The sequence below is a fragment of the Hypomesus transpacificus genome, chromosome 15 (genome assembly GCF_021917145.1).
Source record: "Hypomesus transpacificus isolate Combined female chromosome 15, fHypTra1, whole genome shotgun sequence".
NCBI classification, from domain to species: Eukaryota; Metazoa; Chordata; class Actinopteri; order Osmeriformes; family Osmeridae; genus Hypomesus; species Hypomesus transpacificus.
The window spans coordinates 5,955,347-5,981,700 of NC_061074.1; the positions used below are offsets into that span (position 1 = coordinate 5,955,347).

A 26,354-nucleotide genomic window follows, 5' to 3' on the forward strand; every position below is an offset into this window, starting at 1 on the left:
CAGCAGAGGGGTTTTTGCTTGATGAGATGAGCTTTGAGTGACAGGTCCCTTGGGCTCTTTTATCCTGGGGGGGAGAGAGAGAGAGTCAAAGAGAGAGAGACAGAGAGAGAGAGTCAAAAGGAAAGTAAAGGACAGTATGTTGAGAACATCTTCTGAGTACTATGAGGACGGAAACTGAATAAGTTAGTAGAAGGATTATAAATCAAGAGCAATGAGGATCACAATCTAGACATCCAACAGTTGTAGATCCCAGGGGCACAGGGGTGACCAAAGAAAGGGATGGGGGGGAGGTTGTTAAACCTGGCCTCCATTTTCACCCCTCTATTCCCACATTGAATCAGTGAAAGCGCCTCCGAGACTAGCAATACAATTACACTAAAATAAGGTATGTCTGTAACCCTTCACTCCATGCTCCTTGACCGTCCTCTGCCTCAGAGCCAGACACGTCATGTCTGCCTCAGTGGAGACAGACAGACAGGTAGACAGACAGGCAGACAGAAAGACAGACAGAGCACGGATGAAAACAGTGCTTTAAAACCAGAACAAGGAAGGATGTCACAGCCTGTCTGATGAAGTGACAACAATGGAATAAAAAATAACCACTTGGAAAATTGCTTAAATGTTCTGCTGTTTTATATAGATAGTGAAAGACAACATACACTGCCATCTACTAATTAGCACGGAAAATAAACAAATATTTAATACTTAACCTTCGTAATCCTTGAGAAGAATCTATGCGGTTTTTCTATTACTTATTATGTGCCCAAGAGATTATTAGTTCATTAGGCTGTTGGAATGTAATTCAGTCTTAAAGGCTGTCTATCCAACTTATTATGTTTAAATGGTTGACCAGGTCAATATTCAATGTCAATACATAGAAGATGAATGAATAATATGATTGTCTTTAATCAATGGCTTGTATCAGGTTTGAAATATTATTCCCTAAGGAGATGTCACCAAAGACATAAGATTGGGTTACATAGTGTATTGATGAAAAAGGCAGAAACACTCTCACACACGTGCACACAAACATGCATACACACACCACACACACACAAACGCACTATCCATTTAAGCAGGTTCCTCCCTTGTTTCTCAGAAAGGTCTGGTAAGTTTCAGACTGAGCTAACATCCACATCTGGTTTCCCAGTGCCCCCCCAGGGATGAGGTCAGAGACCTGTCCCACAGAAACCAAACCTGTGCCACATCCGACACCCCCTCACAGTATTAGTTGTACACCATACAGTTCCTATGGACAAAAACAACCAGTAAGAACATAAATTATTTGCCTAAAGAGACAGATCAGTGTATTGCATTTTCCATTGTCAGATAATAATGAACACACCTGACAACAGACATCAGTCGACTCGCTCAACAGGAATGATTTTAGTAGGTTGTACTTCCCAGAAGGTCTTCCTCCCATTGCCTGTGTATTTAATACTGTACCACCCTGACTCTGAGGAGGTTGTGTGATGACGTGAGGGATGTGTGGAGGAAATGTTCTCTGTCCTAGGTGGAGCGTGGAGGAAAGGAAGAGGACTCCACCAAAGAGGCGGTGACAGCATGCCAGGGTGACACATTAAAGCGGCAACATCCAGCAGAAGGCAGATAGCTCTTCTCTCAATACACTGTAGGATGAGTCTCATCAATGTCAAACTATCAATGACATGTATAATTTAAATATATATAAATACATATGTCAGATATACAGCAAAGTCATCGGGATTGATAACTCAAAATTCAATAATTCAGTCAATTTGAATCAGAAAAAGAGACAACGTCATTTTAGGAAGCATATTGACGATGAATTTTTGGGGGATTTATGTATAAGTGGTCTATTTGTCTGTCTACAAATCTATAATGCTATTAATCTCAATACTATATAGAGCTTGTTGTTGTTGTTGCTGATGATGTTGTTGTGCTGTGAGTGGGCACCCAAGGAGGGTGCAGAGTGAAACCAACACCAAGCATGTGACTGCTGTGAAGACATAATATGACCTTTAGGCACCAAGAGATAAAGCAAGAGAGAGCAAGAGAGAGAAAGAGAGAACGACAGTGAGGGTGGGTAGGGAGAGAGAGAGAGTGTTGGGGGGGGGGGGGGCAGGGCATGGGCTCAGGAGTGTTTAAAGAGCTGTTGGAAACCAGATGAGGGAAGCACGTGGAGAAGGATAACCCCTCTCCTCATAGCCAGTAGACATCCTTGTGACTCCCCCCCCTGTGGAAGGCAACCCTGAGACAGGAATGGGAGGGGGGGGGGGGGCGGTGGGGGGGTATTCCCAGAACAGTGCCAAGAAAGCTTTCTCCAAGAAACAAAGGTGAACTGGGGAAATGGAGTCCAAAACAGACACAAACGGAGCCTCGGCCAAGGGGGTCTGACAGACTGTCAAGCTGGTCATAATACAGATGTATTTCATACTCATTTTTGTTGAGAATGAGAGGTTTCACTACTGCTCCTAGAACTAAAGACATCCTACAAGGCTGTATAGCGCCTGCCCTGGGTAACAACAAAGCTACACTCAAAGAGGGGGACATTTACCGTCATTACAGTCTCTCTCCCCCCCTCCCACCAACCCCCCACCCCCCTACACAGAAATTCCAAGCCTATGATGTCATCCGCTCCAGCTAGAAAAGAAACATTACCTCATCCTCCTTGTGGCCCCTCCCCATTGGGCGGCTTCAAACTCTCTCGGGGCATTCCACGGCCAATCAGACGCGGACACACCTCCCTCACCCCTCTCCCTCCCCTTCGCCTCATCAAAAGCAAGCTCAGCAAGGTTTGTGCCGGCATTAACCCCTCAAGTGCCTCGAGTGTTGGCATGTTGTCGGCACTTCCCAAGAACAAAAAGAGAGCTACAGAGCATGGACATATTGATGCAGTGAGGAAAAACAGACCCACCGTAACCCCTCCCTGACTGAGCTCCTCAGATGGCTGCTAAATGGGGGCCTTTGTTGTCTACGGAAAACAGTTTGTTTGTGTTTTAGCACCATGCATTATATTCAGCAGGGGCAAAGCAGGTACGGGGGGAGCTAGATAGCAATCAGTGAAGCGGCCCTCAATAGTGTGGATGCCGGCAGTTTCCTTTGTTGCTCGCTAAGCCCTGACTGACTTTCAGCACGTCTATGCACATTCTGTCTGGGGCTGGACACAGACTGAGAATGCTGGATCTCACACGTTGCGACCACTGATAAACAAGTGGTGTCACTGTTCTCTCCATCGATGTCCCACCATGGTCCTCTCTCATACAGTTATGGTGAGAGCAAACGGAAGCTCAGCTCAGCTCCACAAACCTGTGGAGACCTAGATGTGTGGCATGAACTGATGTGTCCGCTGCTATAAAAAGGGTGTATTGTTGGAGGTCATGCATTATTTAAGTTCAGAGTCGGGTCAAATAGGCTAATTATCCAAATGAAAGAGAGTGACGTATCTAGACGCAGGCATGGAGAGGTCTCAGAGATACCTTATCATATTGAGATACAGTAGCTGAAATTTAAGTTCATTTACGTAAGTGTGATAAAATAATTGTAAACTGGGCCAAAGGTTGGTGGTAATTTTAATGGATAGATACTTATTCAAAGATTTCCATTTCATCTTTGTAAATGCCAACTGAGGTAAATGTTGGAAAGATACAGTCAGTCCTTCTAAAATGTAATTCTAAAGAGCACAGAATCTACTGAGTGATAACCAGGACAGTGACCTAAGTCTTTCGGTAATACCCATGAACAAAGTGAGTCGCTGAACTCATTTTAAGGAAATCCTTTTAAGAAGCTTTAACCTCCATAGTAGCTACATTCCTTCACTTAACATTAGCCTTATTGTAGGGCAAACAAAGTCCCTAGATCACGGGGACAAGCCAGAAGTAAATCACAACATAAACTACAGGCTAGAGCCTGCTATAATTCGGGGGGAAATGGGAGGTGTCTCTGACCTCTATGAGCAGCTGAAGGACAAGGGAAGAAAAACAGGGGTGGAGGAGGAGCAAAAAGAAGGAGAGAACAGGGAAGCAATATTGCCCTGTCCATCCTCTCTGCCTCCCCCTTAAACAGTCTCTGCCAAACAAATCCACCCTGAACAACAATTCATTTACGCAGCGCGGCCGCCTGCTCCGCCAGGACAAAGATGAAATAGGGAGTCAAGGATGTGAAATGAAAGAAATAAACGAGAAGATTTAATCACTACACTTTACACTTCACAGTGTGTAAAAGCAACAACACAACAGTGAAGTTCAGGCACTAATGAACTCCAACAATAGCACCACCATTACTCAATTACAATGTTGGAAACGGCAAGCAACAGGATGGATATTTCTTATGAGTATGATAGACTACAAGCATCCAAGCTCCTGGCTCATAATCAAGAAGCAAACTTACTTCTTTCCCCTGATGCAGTTCCTATAGCGTTGGTCCCTTCGTGACATGTCTCCCATGAGAGAGAGGGCCTTGTTGTGACACCCAGGAAGCAAACTCATGTTAGTCGCACCGAGGTACAGAGCTAGAGGAGTAAAGAGCAGCTAAACCTCCACACACCACCACCACCACCAGTGACACAACCCTGAATGCGTCTCTCCGCCCTCCCCCATCCTCTTTCTGTCTGTTTCTCTTTTCGCTGCAGCTGCATTCGGGGGCCTCTTGTTTTTTTCATTTGCTTTCCACTGGTTTCCGGTCCTTTGCCCTCGCTCTCAGCTTCCTTTGGGAGCAGTCGCGACCCCATGACATCACAGCCCTGCCCTTCCCTTTTCCTCATTCCTCCCTCCTGCCCTCAGTCCCCCTGGCTTTACCAGCATATGCCATCATGCTGCAGCAGAATCAGGGAACCTCCATATCTGTAACCTGTTCTACACATTCCCTATACTACATGATACTGCCCACTTCACTAATGCATCCACTCCGCTAGCAAACGGAAAAGCTAATTTCCTGATTCGATCCTTTCAACCTACTTTCATTGTTTCCGTATCAGTTTACCAACCTTATTCGAGGACTCTGATATTCTCCTTTGCGAGGATTTAATCTGTGTCTCTGAGGCAGCATTTTCTTCAAAACATTAAAAGAAGGAAAATAAGGAAGAAAAATGTCTACTTTTGAAGATTCAAGATCTTTTTGAAGGAGCCTTTTTTCCCCTCAAATTTCAAACCAGGTTTGAATAAAAGCGTATTTGTATCTTCGGAGTACTGGAATAGTCCTGAGGATGGTAACAGAGCTGATCTCCTGTAGACCTCACCCAGTTGGTTTCCTGATTAAGGATCACCGAACACAGTTTTGCTGTTGCTCTGAATTCTCAGTTCCCATCTGAAACACTTCACAAACCCCCCTCTACTCTCATAGAGGAAGTCAACACTTTCGCATCTCTGTCACGACACCCCAGGTGACTGAAAATCCGAACACTGTACAAGTACTTCTCAAGCCATGATTAGTCCTGCTGTCTAGGGATGTGTACCACTGTTAACCGTTAGCATGAGATTGTTACTGTACCATACTACGTACAACATCAGCACTGGGGCACAGTTGATGACATAGAGGGGTATCTGGAACCCTCTTTTCTACAGGAACACCTGCACTCCTTCTCTAGGCATGCTGCCAGTTTTACTAAGCTGTGTTTTTTCTTCTTGACTGCATATGTGCTGACTCATTGTGGCTCTCAAACTACACACAATCCTCTTTCACAAGAAAAATATTTTTCTCTATCCACAAACTTCTAGAAAAAAACATACGGCCTTGTGAGAACTAAGCGTTAATCTAGGTAATTGTACTGTAACAGAATGCTATACGTGCCTTTGTAATTTTAGTTGTAGCTTTAAGTCTTACTTCTTAGTAAAGAAAGCCTATGTTCCCCTATCGAAGTAGCATCTTATTCATTATGCAGTGTTTTTTTCCATAGCAGACATCCTAGCTGCAGATATAAGTCAGGGTGTAGCCACAGCAGAGGCAGAGAGGAATGTGTCAAAAGAATCTCTTATCGACGAGGGCAGTCGGAGACTGAGCTTTTGGTGCTTGACCTTGAGAAACACATTTCTTTCTTTCTGTCCAAAGATTCTACAGTGTGTGTCTATTCTGTTGCAAATTATCTCCCATCTTCAGCCAGTACACAATTAGCAATTTAACTAAATGAATGACTCACATCCTGTGATCCAAGTGTGAGTATGAAACATGTAGCACCATGCAGAGGTAAGCAACATGCACACCATAGCAACAGTGAATACTTTATATGACTTGCAGAATTACCAAATTGCTGAAACTAGAACCTGCTGTCCATTTGTTAGCCCTTAGGGGCTGGAGAGCGAGTGGGCCGAGGTGTTCACAGGACCAGAGCCAGTTAACGACGTAAGAGAGAAGACCTGCATCTGCACTGTACTGCAGCAAGAAAAACCTGCAGACCTGAAGCACAGGGGTTGGGCACCAAAATCAAATCAAATGTAAAATGATGCTTGTTAAAAGAAGAAGAACTGACTACTATGTGGAGATGTCTGCTCTTTTCTAGCACAAGTTACAGAGGGGATACACATTATATCAGGCATTTTTTCACCTGATATAATGTGTACCCCCTCTCCTAACATGCAAAGGGTCTGTCCTGCCATCATGTGTGTTATTTTCTGTGTTCTTTTGGTCACAATGAACAACCTGAGATTATATGGAGAGGAATATTGAGGAGCATATCTGACAAGCATATAAAAACAGCAATTTGAGAAGAACCCTTCCAGCATAATTTAATTCCATCAGCCCTTGTCCAACTGGCTGAGTGCAGACTGCATAAACTAAACTCTATCATTGATTGTTTGTGAGTTTGGTTAGAAATACATTTCCTTCGTAGCTTTTTATCCGTTAAGCAAAAACCAAATGAAGCAAAAATAACTGGTTAAATGCACCTACTAGCTGGGTTCAGGGAGTACTTAGTCAACTTCCCACGATGCTTGCTTGAGTGCAGGGTTGACAGGGTCCAGCCTCACACTGTCAGAGTCCGAAGGGAAACCGACCAATAGGAGCCCGCCTTGTCGTGGGAGCCCCAGAGTATTTTCCCATGAAGCCTCTATTGCTGCCATTCTTTGAAAACAGGACATATACTTTCACCCCTGGGACTGACAACTTTCTACAATTAACTCTGTGCTTCTCTCTCTACCCCATTGTTCTACCTTTTCATTTTGACTGCTTTAACTGCTATCCCTGCAATAAGTGATTAGTTCCAAGTGAGGACTATAAAATAGCGACTGACTCAATGTTCAGAGTTAAGCCCCTTTTTCCTGCATTGCTAGTAGGGAATAGGGGACGTGGGCAATTTTTTGCCAATTTTCCGTAGAAGTCACCAGCTGGAGAGAAAGCTGTTTTAACACCCCTTTACCCCCCCACCACCCTCATCCCCCCACCCCCAATTTCCATGTAAATCCCCCTCCCCAAGGAATCTGGAACTGGGTCAGAAAACTATTACTTCCATTTTCCAGACAGAGAATTTTGTAACAGAAGGCTTCATGAGTTCAATCTGGCCAAGCTATAGCCATTTGGTATTGGCGATAATAATGGCCTTGTTATCTGTTTGACATACAGTCTGTGCATACAGTATTAGTGGTTGACGGTATGACAAGGACAGAAGGAGGGGAAGTGAAACCCTGCAGTCCCACACTGGGCTCAGGTGGATGACATCCAGCACTTGGTCAAGTGAAAGAGTAACAACTTCTTCCCCTTCAAGACACACACCACACCCACACGCAAAAGAATATGCTTGCTTGAATATACTCTGCCAACAGTCACACCAGAGCGCGAACACGCAAAAGGCACACACACGCACACTTTAAACACCCGCACAGAATTTAATACATAGCACACTACCCCCCTCTGGGCGCCCAACAGAGTCCTTGGTTCATATTGAAGAGTGGCCAGATGTGGCTGTTTCCTCTCATCATTGGCCCATCTGTACACTCTCACACTAAGACACTCACACACACACACACAGATAAAGGCTCTTGCTTCCCATATTGTACGCATAGCATTAGGAGCGGATCAAATGCCACACACACACATGCTCACACACACAGCGGGCAAAAACCCCAATGCCTCCTCAACTCTCCCTAGTGACCCACATGTCCTTCTCAAATCCCCCCATTTTTAAAGTCCAACTCTGAAAGTCTCTAATGCAATTCAAAGCACTGAGGCCTGTGAAGCAACTTCCCCTGCACACAAAGGACCCAGAATGATGTCCCCCACGAGGACAACCACGAGCTGGCCAACACAGAGAGCCCACGTCATGGAAAATCAAAATGGCTACATTATCACTTGAGATTTCAGAAAAAGATTTCATTTTCAAAGAGATGTAATTACAGATGCATAAAATGGCTACTGACAGGGTAAGAATTCATCTCAAGGAGATTTACTCTGAGTAAGAATAACTGGTTTTATCTTTTGCCTGTGTTTGGGAAACCAGGTTAGACAGCCTGCAGAGGGAGGGAGGGACGAAGGGTGAGAGAGAGACGTGTTAAAGTGTGAAAGAGAGAGGGAGATAGAGAGAGCGGGGAGGAACATGGAGAAAGTGTGAAGAAAGAGGGAGGGCCTATTATATAAGAACCACAACAACAACAAAATCCTATTAATACACAGGAGCTCCCATGGGGTTTTGGGGAGGTTAAAAGACAAAAAAGCTGTCCCTGTGTCAGTTAATACCTTCTCTGCCTCCTCTTAATTGGCTCATCAGTGTTAACAACAGTTTTGCAATCAAAAGCGCAAACATCTTCCTCACCTTCATTGTCATTCCATCAAATCTAGATCACTTGGCAGAGGTTGACCCTGTAATATCTCCACAGTATGTGCTGCTTTTACTCACAAGGGCATGGCTTTTTGGTAGGACCAGTTGTTAGCTAAATGTATCGGTAGACTAAAATGTAATCTCTGCTGGAGGGATAATAACCATTGTCTATTTAATTGGTCATTTAACATAGTTGGTTTAATTTAGCGCTACCAAACCAAACTGTGATAAACACTACCAGGATGAGCAAATTCGCTCTCATAAGAGCATCCTGTCATGTACAGTGCACAAGGTAATTTACTTAAAACATCTCTCGCTACAATGTGTTTATTCTGCCACGACATTGACAGAGAGCACTCTGGGAGATTTGAGATGGTAAACTAAATCAATGTGTCAGTTGTTTATGGTCCCAATCTGCAGTACTACTTGTCCACACAAACAATAGTACACACGCGCGCGCGCGCGCACACACGCACACACACACACACACACACCCTAATAATGTCACTCTGGGTGCAACTCACTGCCCCAATCTCCAATTCAGGAGACTAATTTTATCTTGAACTCTTTATTCAGCAATAAAACTCCTACCATTCATAAACTGCTGGCTATGAGTAACAGCAAGTGTCAGGGGAGCATACAGTAACAGGAGGCAAACTGAGAAAGGATTGAGACCATTGGATGAATTAGCCATGAACCATCTGAGTTCGGGCAGTCAAGTAAAAAATGACAGATTTCTAAAAGAGTGAGGCTCAGCAGCACTTATCTTCCTGTTTGTTGGTAATTTCTACACCGAACAATGATGGTGAGCCGACTGCAACCGATGACACAGTCCATATCACGCCTGTGGCATACTGATTGCTAACGTTGTGTTGCTGTACCATTTACTGGGGATGGTGTCAAGCTACAGGCTGTGTGTTGTCTCCTCACATTGACAATGGGTCCAGACTCAAACAAAAAGGCATTCAGCAGACTCCTGTGAGTAAATCTAGAATTCTTCTCCGATGCAGGAATAGAACTATTCGACTGAATTGGAAACAGAGAGTTTGACTACAAGCCGAAGGTGTGTGTTATGAGAGAACTTCCAGGGGGTCACTGAGACTGTTGTGAGGTTTCAAGGTTGAAATTGTGGTTTGTGTGTGCGTTTTTGTTTATATGTATGAAGTAGAAACTGAACTAGCACTGTATTATTGAATGAACTAGAGTGGTTGAAGAGAGTGGTACTATTTGTAAGGGATGCTTTACAGAGCTGGTCCTAATTGATTTACACATCTTTCTCTCCCCGTTCTCTCTTCTCTCTTCCACTTTTACCCTCAGCATGCATCTCTCTAATTCAATGAATGTGGGGATCATTGGCGCAAACCGCAAGACTGCGTTACTGACGTTTGATGTATATTCATTTTCATTTTCCTACCTAATTTGGCCACTCAAAGAAATATAATGGCATATACTGCACAGTATTAAACTCAACAGACACTAAAGACACTGAGCTGACTTGCATGCCAAGATGAGTCATGTAGGTTTGGCACCAGTCTTTCCATCGCAGTGACCAGAAAACAGCTGAGCAAACACAAGGCTTGATGGGATATTGAGAAATAAATAACAAATGACAGGAGAGCTTCTTACCCAAAAAATAATCCTGGGTCATGACCACAAACGCAAAAACAAAGTGAATACTTTCTTATGCTGTAAGCGAGTTATCTTTCTTTTCCCCTGAATTTTTTTTTAAGAAAAAGGAAAATAGGGCGAGTGGTTTCCCTTAAGCTATCCCAGACATTAAAGGGGTAGGTGACAAAGTGATTGAAAAAGAAAACTGCACACGTGCACTTAACATGTTCAAAGACTACTCCTAAGCACACATTGATTTAGTCAGACACTGCACTGTCTACTAAAGGCACAGTATTGCACAAGGTGCTGGGCTCACTCAGAGCATTGTTGGACATCTGAAAAGCCAATTGTTCAGTCCGTGTTTAATGAACTGGCAAGGTCAGTGAGCATTCCTAGCTAGCTCAAGGGCAGATATCATGTTAGAACTTAGAATGGAACTCAAGGTTAACCGATGAGGTTACAGTAAGCAGAATGGGTATGTGTTGGGTAAGGAGAAGGTTTTCACTGAATTATGAGCCTATGGTTTACACACAACACCAGCTGAGTAGGTATGCACTGACAAATACATAAAAATTGAAGACTGTAACCCAGTTATAAGAATTGACCACTTAAGGGTTCCTGCTACACTCACTTGAAGCAGACTGTGTGCCAGTCAGTGTTGAGGGCCTGGAGGTACTGCTTGTCATAGATCCTCAGTCTGCATCCTGCGCACACGGGCAAGCTTCCACCAGCTGAAGGACAAACACGCACACACAAACACAGAATAATATGGTACATTTATGGAAGAGGCCATCAACTAATTACATTAAGTATAGAAGAAACGTTTTGTTTTGGTTTCATTTCAATGTATTTTAACCCCTTCACTAAATATTTGATCAGTACTAATGACATTGCCAGTATCACTATATCACTCCTAAATGCATGATCTAAGGTTTTTTACTCAGATATATTTTGTTTTGCAGTGTATAAAAGTAAAGCTGGCAAGGGAGAAAAGTGAGTCAACTAGCGTCAATCCACAAAACATCCAACATCAAAAAATTGTTTTCCTGAAATAACCAATTTCTCAGTTTGGCCTATGTTGGGTAATCAACATTGGCCCATCATGGATAAAGGGATTGTGGGACACTTGAAGTAATGTGGTGGTTTTCAGTGCTGGAAGTGTAGCGTTGTGCACCCTTTCCATCTTTTAATAGTGGTTGGTACAGTAGGCCTATGTACTTTGTCAGATTAAAACAAATAGATGCAAATCAAGGAAGACATGGCTTAGCATTATCATGGAACATAGTGCTCTGCTGTATGAAGTGCAAATCTTCATTTAGTCAATTGTAAAGTTCTAAATGGATCAGTTCTAAAATAAATAACTGCTGCAGTGTACTTAAAATATTCTCAAAAGAGAATTAAACATCCAATTGGAATTGCCATTCTGGCTCTCACCAACATGCATGGTCTCATTTGCCTAATGGTTCAAAGAGACAGTCTTGCTGGAGTAGTTTTATTGATTTTCCAGACCAACAGATCCAGTCTGCCCTAATGTCTTTGTCCACCATTATTGGTGCCTCTCTCTGACAGTTCTGGGCTCCCTGGTGACCAGTGATCCCTCACTAGTGCCAGATTGAGCTCCATCACACCCTGACACACACAGAGTCAGCAGTCAGGAGTTAAGAGTTATCTATAATGTTCATTCAGTTCTGACAAAGGGTGACAGTCAACCTTTCGGCTAGTATCAGTCTAGTCATAGACTTTGTGCTTTTCAGAAAAAACAAAATACAGTTGTTGAGTTTTTTAAACATAGGAAAACAAAAACATAAACCTGAGCCTAAAAATAACCTAAAGGTATTTTAGACAAGTTACATTTTATATTAGGCTATAAAGAAATCAGCTATTCCAACTAAATGCTACTTAAACGAACTCATAAGGCCTACCCTACTTTTCACTGGAAACCTGCTGGCCAGAGTGACAACTGTTAATTACGAATGAGTTACTGCTTTTAGCAAGTGTTTCTCTTTTAAACTTTGGGATTATGGATATAAATTCCAAAACGCTGTTGTTACGCCATATAAATACAGTACAATGAATTGGGTGAGGGTTTCTTCGATATCGTTCATTTGAGATTTAGCAGCAGCCTCTTTCGTGTTATTATGCAGTGTTGTCTGAATGCTATCTCCGACAGAAAACCAGTTTGCGTTTTGCTGTACAACAAGGTTAAAGGGAACATTCGGAAGATAGCAAGACATTGCCAATTCTGACTCTCAATTATTAGGCTACATGTACGAGGAATTAGAAAAATAATAGGTTATTAGCTGGAGCATCAAGTATTGAGATGCGCTTACTAAGCATCCCGCCCTGACACATGCCAGAAGACAACCGATGCTATTTATTTTTGTACAACTGCGTGGATAGATGACAACTTGAACTCACCTTCCTCCTCTCCCATGCGTTCGTCCTTCCAGGTACAACAGAGCAGCATCAACCTCATCCACTTTCCGACCCGGAGCTCCGTGAGAGCTCTGATGAACAGATAATCGGTCTCAGACTCCGACCACAACCCAGCAGTCGTGAGAGTTGGTTACGTTTATCCTCGCTCACAGCTTGATACTGCCTTGGAGGATATGCGGCGATTCATTCGCAGAGGATGGGCCAATGAACCATTCAAGATGCTAGGGAATGGAATTTATGGGTTGGCCAAACGACAACAATCCCTGGAAAATGCTTGAAAATTCGTCTGCGCAGCACACGCAAGGTTCAGAGGATGCGCAATGCACCCATTCTACAATCAGGAAACTTATGCTTAAGTATTCGTATGTCTTAAATTCACCACTAAAAGGTACATGAGCAGTCAATTACAATAACAATGTTGGTCATATATATTTAGTATATGATAATATGAATTGGTAGCCTATCCCTTCAGTTCCAAAACTAACAGAACAATTAATAACTATCAAACTAATAATAATGCCATAATGTCAATGGCTATATAAACCAATCAGGGGGAACAACTGTTGACAAACGTATGCTTTTAACTAGCAAAGGTTCTCCATATAACAATTGAATATGGAGACAATGAAGTATATTTTCCTTAAACATTTTATTTTGTTATTCAATTAAGCAAATAAATGCCAGGATTTTCCGGAAATTTGTCACATGTGCGTCGTGGAAAATAAAAAGTGCAAACCCCCACAATTCCTCCTTTTTGTTTAAATAAGATGAATAATGTCCCACGGCACAGAGGACACGATCGAAACCAGTACGGCTCACAGGCAGTTCATCAACAGCACCGATTATAAGAACTGAAGCGAGTGAGAAATAAAAATACAGTACACATACAGGAAAGACGTGGGAGAATTTTGTAACAAATCAGATATATTTTTGGTCAGTGGGCTTTCTTCAATATAAACGAATTCAATCCCATTGAAGCTCACCCCTACATCATGTAGACTATAGCCTACACACAAACTCACACAAAAAGCTGTTATACAGTATTACAGTTCTCAACAATGAATAAATGCATATGGAAAGCATGTCAAAAAATCATCATGACTGTTTTTGTCATATTTTAGAGAAGTCGTGATGATAACTTTGTAAGTATTGAATGGTACAAATACCTTTCAAATTGTAATGAGACAAATTACAGTATGGGAAACTACAATGACTAAAGATATAATCTGACTAACATACTGTAGCCAAAAATACATTGGCACTTCATACATACATAATGTACAAGCAACATCTTAGTTACTTTTTATTTATTTTTACTGTGACATACTTTGAACTAAAAACACTAAAGAAATGGAGTGAAGACCAACACTATATGGATCATTACACAGAACCTACATGATGAATGTGTTATCGAACACATTTGGATTGTCATCAGCTTACCATGTTCAAAGCTGTAAAGCTCTTCATACTCTACAAGTTTGGAAACATGGAGGTAAGGTGCTGAGGAATACTTTACTGTGGCCCTCAAAATGAAAATTGGCAAAGTTATTGGTAGCAGATGGGCAGCATGAAAACTACCCACTCTCCCTGCTGAAATCTACCCAGGGCTAGAAATAGCAGCAGTCATAATATGGATCCAGAGGCAGTCCTGAAAGTGGCCAAAGTTTGTCAATACTTTTACATGCTTCTGGGAGCTCAACCCTTTGAATTATTAGTATCATGAATCGTTAACATTGGAACATGCCATATGTACAGTGTTACAGAGTTTTAAAATGACAACTGTCTGCACACAGAGAACCTCGCTGCCTGCTGGCACAGTCAAGTAAAGGAAGGGATTTGTTCACATTCTCGCAATATCAATGGAAACACACACACCCACATACAAGCACACAACATACAGATATACACTTTGTCCTATAACCCCACATACAAGGTGGTAAATATAGGAGGACTCTGTAGAGTACTACTGAATGGGGAGCATGACAAACATTATAAGAGCCGATGAACAACTATTATAATGATAAAGGCACAATCTAAATCACATCCAACGTGTGCACAAAGTCTGGGTTGGTAGTTTTGTATTAAAAAAATGCTTATGTCAAATAAGAATGAAATATCTTTCCATACCAATGGGGGAGTTTTGCATTTAAAATGTACATTCTAGATCATGCAGTAGCACCAATGCTGCTTGAGGTCACTTTGCATCACGAGAGATGTTCTACTTCCTCCTCCCACAGTATTTGCCTTGGCATCCAGGAACTCCTCCTGTAAGGTGCATAGACATTAGGGGAGGACGGTTACAATTCACAAATTGTAATTTGGCAGCATCTAGTCGGTATGATCTTTACCGACTGGATGCTGAAAACTAACCTTTTCAAAAAAATACATATTTAAGCTCAAAACACATGTTACCTAAACTGCAAACTCATTGACTTAGGGCATAGTTTGGGAGCGTTTGGGAACAAAATGCAACTACCTTGCTACCAAGAATCTCACAAATGATTCCTACCTCGATAGCCTCCTCCTCCAGCACCTCCTAGAAAGCTTTGGAGTGGTCCATATTTGGCAGCTTTGGCTGAAACAGATGTGGAGCAAAATGTTAGAAGTACTGTTACATTTTTGTGTCTTTGGAGGGGTTTCCACATCATTTGTATGTTAATGTTTCAAGTGCACTCATTAGTCATGGGCATTTTGGCAAAGTCATTATAGCCACATGTGCTGAGTACAAGTATCCATTAATATTTGGGATTCGGGTGGATGATGGACTTTGCTCAGATATTTAAGGTGCCCTAAAGACCTATTACAATCTCCAAGTCACATAATGCTTTCTAAACTAGCCGGTGCAGTTATCTAAGAAACCAACCATGTTTTCTCATGAACTACGGTAATCCCACTGACAATAATCTTCCATGCTAAATAAAAAGAAGATTAAATGACGCTCCGCTCGCAATCTGCACTGACTAGCACTCAATGTTCTGTTACCCTAGTGTAATCTCCAAATAATCTGACACGAAAGTCAGTGAAGAAATGAGTGAATTTAGGACAAAGAGGACACTGAACAGAGGTCAGTCAGACATCAATTTGAAAGCTTCGACAGAAAAATGTGATGTCATGTCTGGGTGGGTTTTTAAAATAGAAAACATTCATCAGTACCTTGTTGAGGAGTCAGAGGAGCTGTAGCACCGGCACCATACCCTACAGTAAACAGACACATTAGACAATGACAAATACGAGGGGTAGTAACATGAGGGTATTGGCCAAAGGACACTCATTTCTGACTGGTCCGGGAGCATTTGCTAATGCCAAGAAGCTTGTTACAGTACCGACAGCCTAATATTACTTCTAAACTAAAGAACATTTCACATCATAGTTACTGCTGCTATGTAACTAGTAATGTGTTTTCAGCCCACCGAATAATTCTCAGAAATTAAGCATGCGTTTACAGCAGGTGTCATTATAAAATCTATATTGCCAGATTAATAAACCATTTACTTGTTTGATAAAAATTAATGTAATATAAAATAATTTGTCTCTTTTCAATTTTAATATAAGAACTGACTAGCAGTTGCAGGTGCATTACTTTGTGCGTGTACAACATTTTGCTGCACTGAGTCACTGAGTCACATGAACAACGGATTTTGATGGAATGTGCAATTTAATTAAACGTAAAAATGGGAAACAATTGGCTACTAGAGGAACTAGAGGGAGGAAGAGGGTGAGAGAAAGGGTCCTCTATTCTTAAAACATTACATAAACAATTGGTCTTTACACGCTTTGAGAACCTACAATACTATAGGTTCCTCGTTCATAATTGGAGGAGCAGAAACAAAATCATGCATAGGGGAAGTAGGGCTGCATAGGGGCTCTCAACAGCTTTGGTTGATTCCCCTCACTCAATCTCTCAGTTGGCAATTTGACAATAATCCACCTCCTGATCCATTAACAGTGAACATGGACAGTTAGGAACTCGTACATGCCAAACATACAAGGTTTTAACATAGCTCATCTTTCCAATGACTATTAGAGTGGTCTGCTGTCACATAGGAAAGGGAAATATACTGTCTCTATTCTACTGGGCGAATGTTTAGATACAGTAACTATATATATTGCATAGTATCAACTCAGCATAGACAGTTAGTAAAAAAATACAATGTTAGGAACAAATCCATCCAATCTTCATCCAGCAGACAATATAAATCTGTAGATTCAAACCACAAACTGTGAGGTTCACTATTTTTTTGTTTGTTGAGGAAGGTGGTAACATTGTTATCCCTTTGAGAACTGCTTTTTGCTCATCCCTTCCTATTCCCATCTCTATGAAAAATGGCCCTCCTGAGTTGTCTCTGCAGCAGAGGTCATTGATTTATTGCACACTGCACAGACCTCTGGGCTCAATATACAAAACACGGTCTTCAGAGTTCACTATATAACAGATAGTCCTGAGGGTTTACAATAGGACTGTGTGCTGTTCTCTCCGTCTCAAACCAACTATTACCACATCTCTGTAAAATACACATTCACATCTACACCCTTCTCAAAGGATACACAAATCAAATAAATAAGAGAAACAACAGATCTGTGTTTACATATAGAACCCACAGTACATCGGACTTGCATACAGGAAGTTTATGTTGTAAACCTTACCTGGGAATGCTTGTTGAGGGTAGCCTCCGCCGTAACCTGGTACTACCCCTGCCCCTGCGATATCAACAACCAATTTATCAACAATAAGTTATACCTAACAGTGCAAAAGACATAGCCATGGCCTGATTTTAAAGGGATGTAATTCTACATACTACAGTATGGGTAAAGCACTTACATGGATACAAGTGTATAACATGTATCAGGATTAAGGAGTCTCTGATTGGGCCACCATTGTGCCGTTCATTTGTATAGTATTTTTAGAAAAGCGGAGAAGTGTTTCAAACAGTATTTATAGAGGGGCTCTTTCAGGGGCGAGCTTTAGACAAGTGGGAGGTGGATTACAGCTACACACTGGCCATTTTGCTGGGGGCTGAGAGAGGAGTCTGCACTGCCTGATAAGACTCAGCCCTCAATCAGAATGGAGACAGACAGGAAGAGTGGACTGTTTTGATCCCAAACATGACTTGAGTTGAAGGCCAACTGGTTCAAGCTTTGAGAATAAGTTGAGTTGACTATGGGCCTGTATTGTGTTACTGTCTTAACAGAAGCACCAAAGTAATGCACTGTTCATAGTCACCACATACTAGGAAGATGGTTTTGAAATAACTAGGGTGGAAATGAGTGTCTCTTACCTGGTTGGTATCCACCAGCAGCACCCAGATTACCATAGCCTAAGAAATGGAGGCAATATATTACCACCGATGACCAATTTATATAATATTTCAGTGCTCATCAATAAAGCATTCGCTGTATTTTTTACTGTTGTGTTTTGCTGTATTATGTATATCTACTGTAAGAGTGACCCACTTCCTCCAATTGTTTATTAGTTTACTCAACATTTTATACATTCCAAAACAGCTGTGTTGTTCTATCAGAACTGTTTGACATCTCTTTGACATCTAAAACTCTTTTCAATAGCATCATCATAGCATCATTCCTTGATCAGCACTCCCACTATCACTGTAATTTGGGGTAGAACTTCATGGCCACAGATCATCCTACATGCCTAGCAGCTCATTAGAGTTACCCTCTCCAGAGGATTGTGCAATCTTGAAACCATCACACTTTGATGTTGCACAAACAGTTTCTAGGTCCATTCTCTGACAGTAATCACCGTCCACAGGGAATGAGTGTGCAGTTTTTCTCATTCTTTTGTGTCTAGTCCAACAGCCCTTTTCATGGGAGGGCTCACTCCTGTTTTGATGTTACTAACTGATTAAGATGTGAAGTCATGTAAACACATGAACTATTACTATTGATACTGTATAAAACTTCTCAGATTGATAGCAGGAAGGCAGCCTTGGTAGCAAAGGCACAAGCCTTTATGTATTAAGCCCACAGTACTACAACTATAGCACTACCACTTCCGGGATAAGAAACATCTTATATTCTCCTTGAAAAGGCATTGCAATTCAATAATAATTACCTGCTATTATCAATGTACTGTAGCTTGCTGCAAAACACAGTATTAAACAAAAGCTAAAGTGCACATGTTTCATGTTGTCACTCTTACCAAACTTGATGGGTTGTTATTGTGTTTTTACCTGGTTTGGGTGGTTTACCCCCTGCTCCAGCTGCAGTTCCTGCTCCCAGGCCAACACCAGCAGGATATGCTGCACCTGAAACAGCATACAAACATAATGATGGAGTTAAATACTCACTTTCTCATGTGACAACAACTCCACAATATCAACTCAACATGAAGCTGTGACAGTAAACTCTTTTGTCCCAGAGGGTCCCACAGAAATGTGTTTAAAGGTCTCAAACATGCAGATGAAAGCAGTTTGTGAAACCTCCAGATCCCTGACCGTAATAAATCAAACAGCATGAATAATCTACCTCCAATAGCATACAGTAAGGTTAACAAAAACACAATGGGACAGGAGATTCCTGTTTGTTTCTGGAGGACTACACATGGACAAGGGTGTGATCTCCCATGGGTCTGGTCATTGGAGTTGATGATGTAGTCTTGCTGTAATTTTGTTTCCGGCACTGTGTCAGTCAGCCCCCATGTCAGCAATTTGCATGCCCCTTGAGCAGGAAGTACAGAAGGCTGGCATTTCCTGGACAAAAGTCACTTTGTACCATGATCTCTGGAAAATTGGTTTAAGAAACAAACCAAAACGTGTACACTTGTTTCCCTTCCTTCTGTTTCATACATACCCTGTCCATAATAACCTTGACCATACGGGTATCCTCCTGAATTATGAGGACAAAGAAAAAAGTTGTGTTATTCCTGAAGTGACCTCACCGTCAGAGGGCACCTGTAATTGACTCGGTTAACATTGGGTACAGTATATTTAAAAAGCGGGGCATTTGAGTTCACATACAGTTTTATCAGGAAACGGATATAGGATGACTCAGAAACAGTGCAGTCGGTTTATCTCAATAATGCAACAGTCATCATACCTGTCCCACCTCCAGCTGTCAGTGGAATGCCTGCTCCTCCTGGGACCCCCCCTGCTCCTCCTGGGACACCCCCTGCTCCGCCCACTACTCCAGCCCCCGGAACACAGTAGCAAACACATCAGACACATCTTCCATGACCAAATGTGGTCTGATGGATGCAAAAACAAAAACACACACAAACCTGGAGGTTTCAGGGGCTTGGCACCAGGAAGTGTGCCAGCTCCGGTACCAGCACCAACACCAGCTCCAGCACCAGCACCGTAATAGGGACCTGAGACACAGACAGTAGTGTGTTGCTATTAGACTAACAGCTATGCTTCAAAACTGAAACCTAAGTGGTTGCTGGGTGTGGGAGATGCCTTCCCCCTTTTGATCTTCATGAAATGACAGCATAACACTGTGTACAGGGCGGCAAGTGCAGATATTCATATTTTGCTTACCCCCATAGCCACCATATGGGTGTCCTCCAGCACCTGTGAGGAAATATGAGCCATAAGTACTCTCAATTATGTCTGGAACTTCTGTTACTGTGGGTGGAGTTTTGCACTATCATACTGTAGGTTAAAGTTTGCCATTTTTGCTTTAAGGACTGTATGATTCTCTGCCAGTCTCGCTTCCACTCATTCGTAACCCTCATTACCTAAACCTGTGCGTAAATGCACCCTAGCCATTTACAGCACAATAGCCATAGTTGTGTAATTATCACATCCTGGCAGTATTTTATGAAAAAGCTGATTCTGTATTTCCCCTTGATATTGTTGTGTACGCACCTTTCCTAATATTGATTAATGCAGCACATCATCCATACTGGTGTGTTGACAGAATGGATAATTGTGCTTTTATGGCCGTATAAAAATGATGCCAAAACACTGAGGAGCATATGGACCTCTAACATACGAACAGCAGTATAGATCAACAGCATGGGGAGAGAAAGTAGGCGCTTGGGCAGTTTTACTGCACCTACAGTAGAGTCATGATGCCGTGACCTCTTTCTGTCTCATACATACCCTGTCCATAATAACCTTGACCAAGATTTGGGTATCCCCGATACGGGTATCCCCCTGAATCATGATGACAAAGAAAAACACCTTTATTCCTGACCTATTTGCTAAAATGTGATTAGCTTGGTTACAGATGAAAAAAAAAAAGGCTTTACTAAATGTTAAAATGAGCTGATTTGTTCAAATGAACCTACTAAACTAAATGTTACTACGAAGGTACTGTAGACAAGCTGATACTTAAATTGCTTGGTCAGCCCCAGGTCAGCGACACGTGGTTTACCATACATAAACAGATAACGATCCAACATATGGATGTCTGGAAGCAATTGTTTTCTGAACAGGAAATTGATGCTACTATCTTACCGGCCGAAAACAGCTATCCTAACCTTTGCCTACACTGCACAGTTCTCAGACCTACTGTACTTTATCTGTCTGCCATATATTGAACAGTACTTTAGGTGAATGGGCATACCACTCCTCAAATACTCAAATAAAACAAAATCATCAAAAATCTAAAATAACATGAAATTAAATCAGCTAGAAACAGATAGCCTGACACAATATTTGAGCCTGTCAGACTATAGATATTTAATTTGAATCTATTACCTTAAAGCATAATTGTAACATGGTGTCTGTGTTTGACCTGCATTAGAAAAGGCTTATAGTGCCAGTCTTTGTATTTCAAGTGGATGAAAATCTATAAAGGAAATCAATAAATGTGCATCCCATTATATACAGTACATGGGGATTAGTTTTTTAAATTTATACGTCTACATTGGGATGCTGATGTGTGAGATTATAATTAATAATAGCATTATTTGAATAATTTATGAAATATTGATTTGAGAATGGCATGGGTTTCACCGATTAGTCGATACCTATAGATCAAATATGTATGTTAAGTGTAGTGACAGTATAAACTCTTTCAAATAATACATAATGTGCATTATATGTCATATCATAAATATGTGTATTACACATTTTTTACAATAATTAATATTTACCTGCTCCTGGTGGTTTAGGTGCTTTCCCACCTGTACCAACACCTACACCCAAAAAAATATTTTTTTCCCATCAATCCACCTGAAGTCAGAGTATAGTACCTCTTAGCACACAAACAGCACACAGTGCTGTGAACACCATTTAATGCCCAAGTCAAAGTTTGATTTAGCACAATTAAATAACAAAAAAATATGATACATCCAGTATTTTTTTTTTACATTTTATGCACTCAAATACACTTCAATTCAATTAACCACATAAAAGAACATAAACAGAAAAACATAAATCCTCTTACCACCAGGTTGCTGCACTCCTGTGGCAACTACATGGAAGAAAACAGAAAGCTGTCATCAGCAAACACAGTTAATCTTTTGTATTGTCTCAATCAACAGTTTATTTGTTTAATCAATAAGTATCCATCTATAACGTGAAAGAGTTCAGAGGCGTAGAGGTGATGAGATTGCACTCACTAGGCTGGCCCTGGCCTGTGGTACCAACTGCAAATAGACAGAGTAGTATCAATCATACTAGTTTAAATTGTATTTGATATATTTGACTTAACTTAGCTTTCAGACATTTAATGCTACTGAACCAATGCATCACCCTGGCAAAGACAGGAAAGACCCAAGTCTGGTCTTGGTGTCAACATTGTGCTTACCAACAGTGGGGGCTGCAACTCCTGTGCCGCCTACACAGAGACACAGACACACACAAACACACGTACAGACACGCACAAACACACGTACAAACACACATACAGACACACACAAACATTACTCTCCGAGTTAGACCATATTCTTTGAGAAAACAGAAGTATGGAAACAGAAAAAAATACATAAATTTCCCATACCAACACTTGTTCCAGCTGCAACAGATAACCAGCAACACATGTTACAGTGAATCACTGTGTTTTTGTAATGTTCCATTTTATGACTGATTACTGTTTTTCAACGACTTACCACTTGGTTGAAGAACTCCAGCACCAACTGAAAATAAGATTTGAATATATTTGTAATCCATCAGAAATATATATATTTTTTTTTCTTCAGAATTCACGAACAAGTGTACTTACCACCAGGTTGGACACCTGAAAAAAACAGGTGAAAAGCAAAGAAAAAATTGACAATTAGAGTTATATTACAACCACATTCAGAAGTAGTAGGTAAGTAGTTCTACACAACATTAAGAAATTATTAAGGCACTGTTAGTGTTTACAAACACTGTAATGACACAATTAATGACTGAATGAACACACAAATGAACGATAGAACAAACGAATGAACAAAACAGTACAACAGTTAACATACAGTAACATGAAGTAGAAAATCTGGACAAAACAACTATTATTCTAAAGCAGAGACAATATACTGCCAAGGAAATAGTGTCATTTCTTATTTTACTCTTGGTTGAAAATTTAGTGAGCCTGACACTTTGAAAAGTAGACCTCAGATCAAATATTAAATATGATCTCCTGCTGTAGATTTTATGAACAAAAAGGTCATGAAATAAATGGAAAAGTGAAGGTGTAATTTATAGTAAACCAAACACCATCTCTGCAAACAGTTCTTATTTTGAAGGAAGAAAATGATCAGTTACATCAATTTATATATAATCCAGTGTTGAACTAAGAAGGAGCGGGCACTTATCAAGCGCAGAAAGCTTCAGGTTAGTATAAGGAAGGGTACCCTGATGATATCAGTGACACATTAGTAGAGGTGAGTTGCCTTTAAACAATACATTTACAATTATAGGTGTCATAGCTTAACTTCTGAATATATTCTTTATATTGTCAACATGCACAAATGTGCAATTCTATTGAAATAACTGTGTAGAATCAATGTTCACAAACGTATCTATACTGTTTTGAAATATGCACATAAGCATGAAGGGCTCAAATTAGATTGAAAACAACATGTATAGCTCACGCTTACAAAATAAAGTGCCACCATATCTCCAGGGGTGTTACAGGATTGTTCATGCAAACACAGCATGTCTTACTGGGCTCTGGGGCCTCTGGGGCCGTGCCATTTGAGGCAATAGGTGCGGGTCCTGCCAAAAGACAACAGGTTCCAGTTTCATTCATTGCAGTTAAAAGAGAGCGCGATGTGGGGAAACTAGCATAGGCAGAAAACATTAGGGACCATGGCACTGCCCTTTCAGAGGGAAGTAAGCTAGGGGAAAATTAGATATTGCATCATGGGAAAAAGTAGAGCTAGCGGAACAGAAATCATGTCGATTTGTTTTGGGGTTTTGGGGAGAAGGGAGTGGGAGCACAATGGGAAGAGGCTTATGGTATCATTGCCTTTTGATAACCCAAAGGTTGAGAGCATGAACCAGAGAGCAGTGGTAACAGTAGAGGGGGTTAGCTTGAATGCTAAGCTCCTGTCTATTGTTGTTCAGTCTTGATGAGGTCTGCTGGAAAGATATCTGTTCAATGTTAGAAAGCAACCAACTGGCATACCTAGAAAACATATTTTTACAGTATACAAGTAGTAGGTTGTGATGTACAAAGGAAATAATGTGTGTTTTTAACAAAGGAATTTCGTTTTAAAGAAGTACTGTAAATAATAGATAATGTACCTGGCTTAGGCACAGAAGGTTCTGGACTTGGAATTGTATCTGTAGAAAAGATAGATTGATCACAAATGTACATGTCAGTACTGTATTCATTATGAAAAATATAGGTGAAATTACCAATTTACCTGGTTTACCAGCAAAAGGGACTCCTGTGCCAGTTGGTGCACCCCCAGCAGTTTCACCTGGACCACCACCCACACCTGCCCCAGGTGTGGCCACTGGCACGCCTGAGGGGCACAAGGTGAGGAAGACAGGTAGACAGAGCAGGTGTGAAAGTGTATGTGGCCATACAGAACAGACCCCCATTTACATATATATATTGTGACGCCACGATGGGCTACACAGCCCTCAGCGGGACAGCTCAAAATAGTGCAAGGACACCGGGGTTGAACAAAAACAAGGGGTTTATTAAAGTTCCTCAGAATTAACAAAAACTTCCAAATCTATTAGGTTTCCAAAAACCGTAAACGGCGCCTCGTCTAGCCGCATGAATCCTTCTCCTCACCCAACCCCACTTAACTGTGGCTCTCCCACTGTAACCAAATCCTTTTGGTCATCAGGGTCTGATCAGTTCCAGGTGTGCGGGAATGCCCCGCTTTGAGGGAGGGATGGAGCTCCCGACTCCCCCAGCAGAGGGAGCTACAGCTGCTCAGGGCTGCAGCCACCTCCGGGGAATGTAGCACCCCTCCAGGGCCCAGACTCGTGAAGTCACAAATATATATAAATATATACACACTAGTTTAAATAAATATACTACCGTGTCTCATACCATATTTGGGCGGTTTGACTCCACCAGGATATCCTGTAACATTTAAAAAAGGGACTTATTCACACGTATGCAAAGATGTGAAACCAATGATGAAAGGCACATGCTTCTTTGGAATTTAAATAACTAAAAATATCGTGACTGGATTCCAGTCAGCTTTCTTTTCTATAATTTTTCCTCAAACACACAATGTACAGCTTTCTAGGTTGACACCCTTGGTACAGCTAAAATAATTTGCAGTTTATACACAGTTTAGTAGCTTTTAAAGATCCACCTCCAGCTCCTGCCCCTGGAACCACTCCTGCTCCTTCCAGTCCTCCAGCTCCTGGCCCTAGCCCTGCTCCTCCTGGAACACCTATAGCCAAAAGAGGACACAAATATACAGTTTTTGTATATTTATATCTCAACATGTACCTACCAAGGTTCTGTCTGTGGTCTAAATTACACATACCATACTTAGCAGCTTTGGCTGCAGCAGAATATCCTAGAAACACAAAAAAGAGTGTGTAAATCGATTTGGGCTAAAAAGACAAATGGCATTACAACTGTTTTGCTTCTTTGGCCATGTTGGGCCTTGCGCCTGGATCTATACGCAAACATTAAAAAAGCAATTGATGGGATGTATGTTGTGCTACTGTACAATTAAATAGCCATAATTGTGACCATGATTTACCTCGGGTGGGGGGGGGCACATTTCAATCAAGACACATTTACGTTTTGGCATAGCTGCAGATGTCATGTGCTGTTGTAAACAATGCAACTGGAGGAGGCAAGGTCCTCAGTGTTGCCAGATTGGAAATGGCGAAGTATCGTACCAAAGGCTCAAAAGGATTGTATTTGGAGGATGATTATCGTGCATCTTTCAACACTGAGAAAGCGGTCAACCAATGACAGTTTTCTCTACAGTCAGAGCTCACGCAAGAAGGTGGAACGTAAGGGAGATACATTTTCCAAAACTTTTAAGGGCGTTATAATAGTTTGTGAAAGACCCAGAGAAACACAAATATCCGACGAGACAAAATCCTGGACGTTTTTGGAATCCCTGCCGGACGCATTTTTTAGGTCTCGAAAAGAGGACATGTCCGGGTAAAAGAGGACGTCTGGTCACCCTACTCCTCCAGCCCCTGCCACTGCTCCCCCAGGAACTCCTATGGCAGGAGAGTGAACAGTGTTGTGTAGACACAATAGA

The 26,354-nt window shown here is 41.5% G+C and overlaps 2 protein-coding genes across 24 annotated transcripts in view; both read right to left on the reverse strand.

The window, feature by feature from the left end:
• The window catches only part of limk1a (LIM domain kinase 1a), a 36,766-nt gene extending 23,663 nt beyond the window's left edge, over positions 1-13,103 (reverse strand). The window contains exons 1-2 of one of the 3 annotated variants that reach the window (XM_047035856.1): positions 12,749-13,103; positions 10,962-11,061 (exon numbers count right to left, since the gene is read on the reverse strand). In XM_047035856.1, coding sequence (XP_046891812.1) covers positions 10,962-11,061; positions 12,749-12,806 — 158 coding nt within the window. In that variant the 5' untranslated portion in view covers positions 12,807-13,103. Of the gene's footprint in view, positions 1-4,368; positions 4,934-4,963; positions 5,707-10,961; positions 11,062-12,748 lie in introns of those variants that run through there. The other 2 variants (XM_047035858.1, XM_047035857.1) reach the window with 2 other exon arrangements.
• A 293-nt stretch (positions 13,104-13,396) lies between these two features.
• elna (elastin a) overlaps positions 13,397-26,354 on the reverse strand; it is a 47,545-nt gene continuing 34,587 nt past the window's right edge. For 16 of the 21 annotated variants that reach the window (XM_047035854.1, XM_047035855.1, XM_047035842.1 and 13 more), the window contains 24 exons: positions 25,617-25,649; positions 25,440-25,520; positions 25,169-25,201; positions 24,525-24,626; positions 24,403-24,441; positions 23,821-23,871; positions 22,895-22,909; positions 22,782-22,808; positions 22,673-22,687; positions 22,481-22,510; positions 22,293-22,319; positions 22,118-22,144; positions 21,825-21,872; positions 20,827-20,880; positions 20,260-20,292; positions 20,001-20,090; positions 19,820-19,903; positions 19,574-19,609; positions 18,955-19,029; positions 18,043-18,081; positions 17,411-17,464; positions 15,920-15,961; positions 15,276-15,341; positions 13,397-15,031 (listed from right to left, as the gene is read on the reverse strand). In XM_047035854.1, coding sequence (XP_046891810.1) covers positions 14,985-15,031; positions 15,276-15,341; positions 15,920-15,961; positions 17,411-17,464; positions 18,043-18,081; positions 18,955-19,029; positions 19,574-19,609; positions 19,820-19,903; positions 20,001-20,090; positions 20,260-20,292; positions 20,827-20,880; positions 21,825-21,872; positions 22,118-22,144; positions 22,293-22,319; positions 22,481-22,510; positions 22,673-22,687; positions 22,782-22,808; positions 22,895-22,909; positions 23,821-23,871; positions 24,403-24,441; positions 24,525-24,626; positions 25,169-25,201; positions 25,440-25,520; positions 25,617-25,649 — 1,148 coding nt within the window. In that variant the 3' untranslated portion in view covers positions 13,397-14,984. The remainder of the gene's footprint in view (positions 15,032-15,275; positions 15,342-15,919; positions 15,962-17,410; positions 17,465-18,042; positions 18,082-18,954; positions 19,030-19,573; positions 19,610-19,819; positions 19,904-20,000; positions 20,091-20,259; positions 20,293-20,826; positions 20,881-21,824; positions 21,873-22,117; positions 22,145-22,292; positions 22,320-22,480; positions 22,511-22,672; positions 22,688-22,781; positions 22,809-22,894; positions 22,910-23,820; positions 23,872-24,402; positions 24,442-24,524; positions 24,627-25,168; positions 25,202-25,439; positions 25,521-25,616; positions 25,650-26,354) is intronic. The other 5 variants (XM_047035835.1, XM_047035841.1, XM_047035838.1 and 2 more) reach the window with 5 other exon arrangements.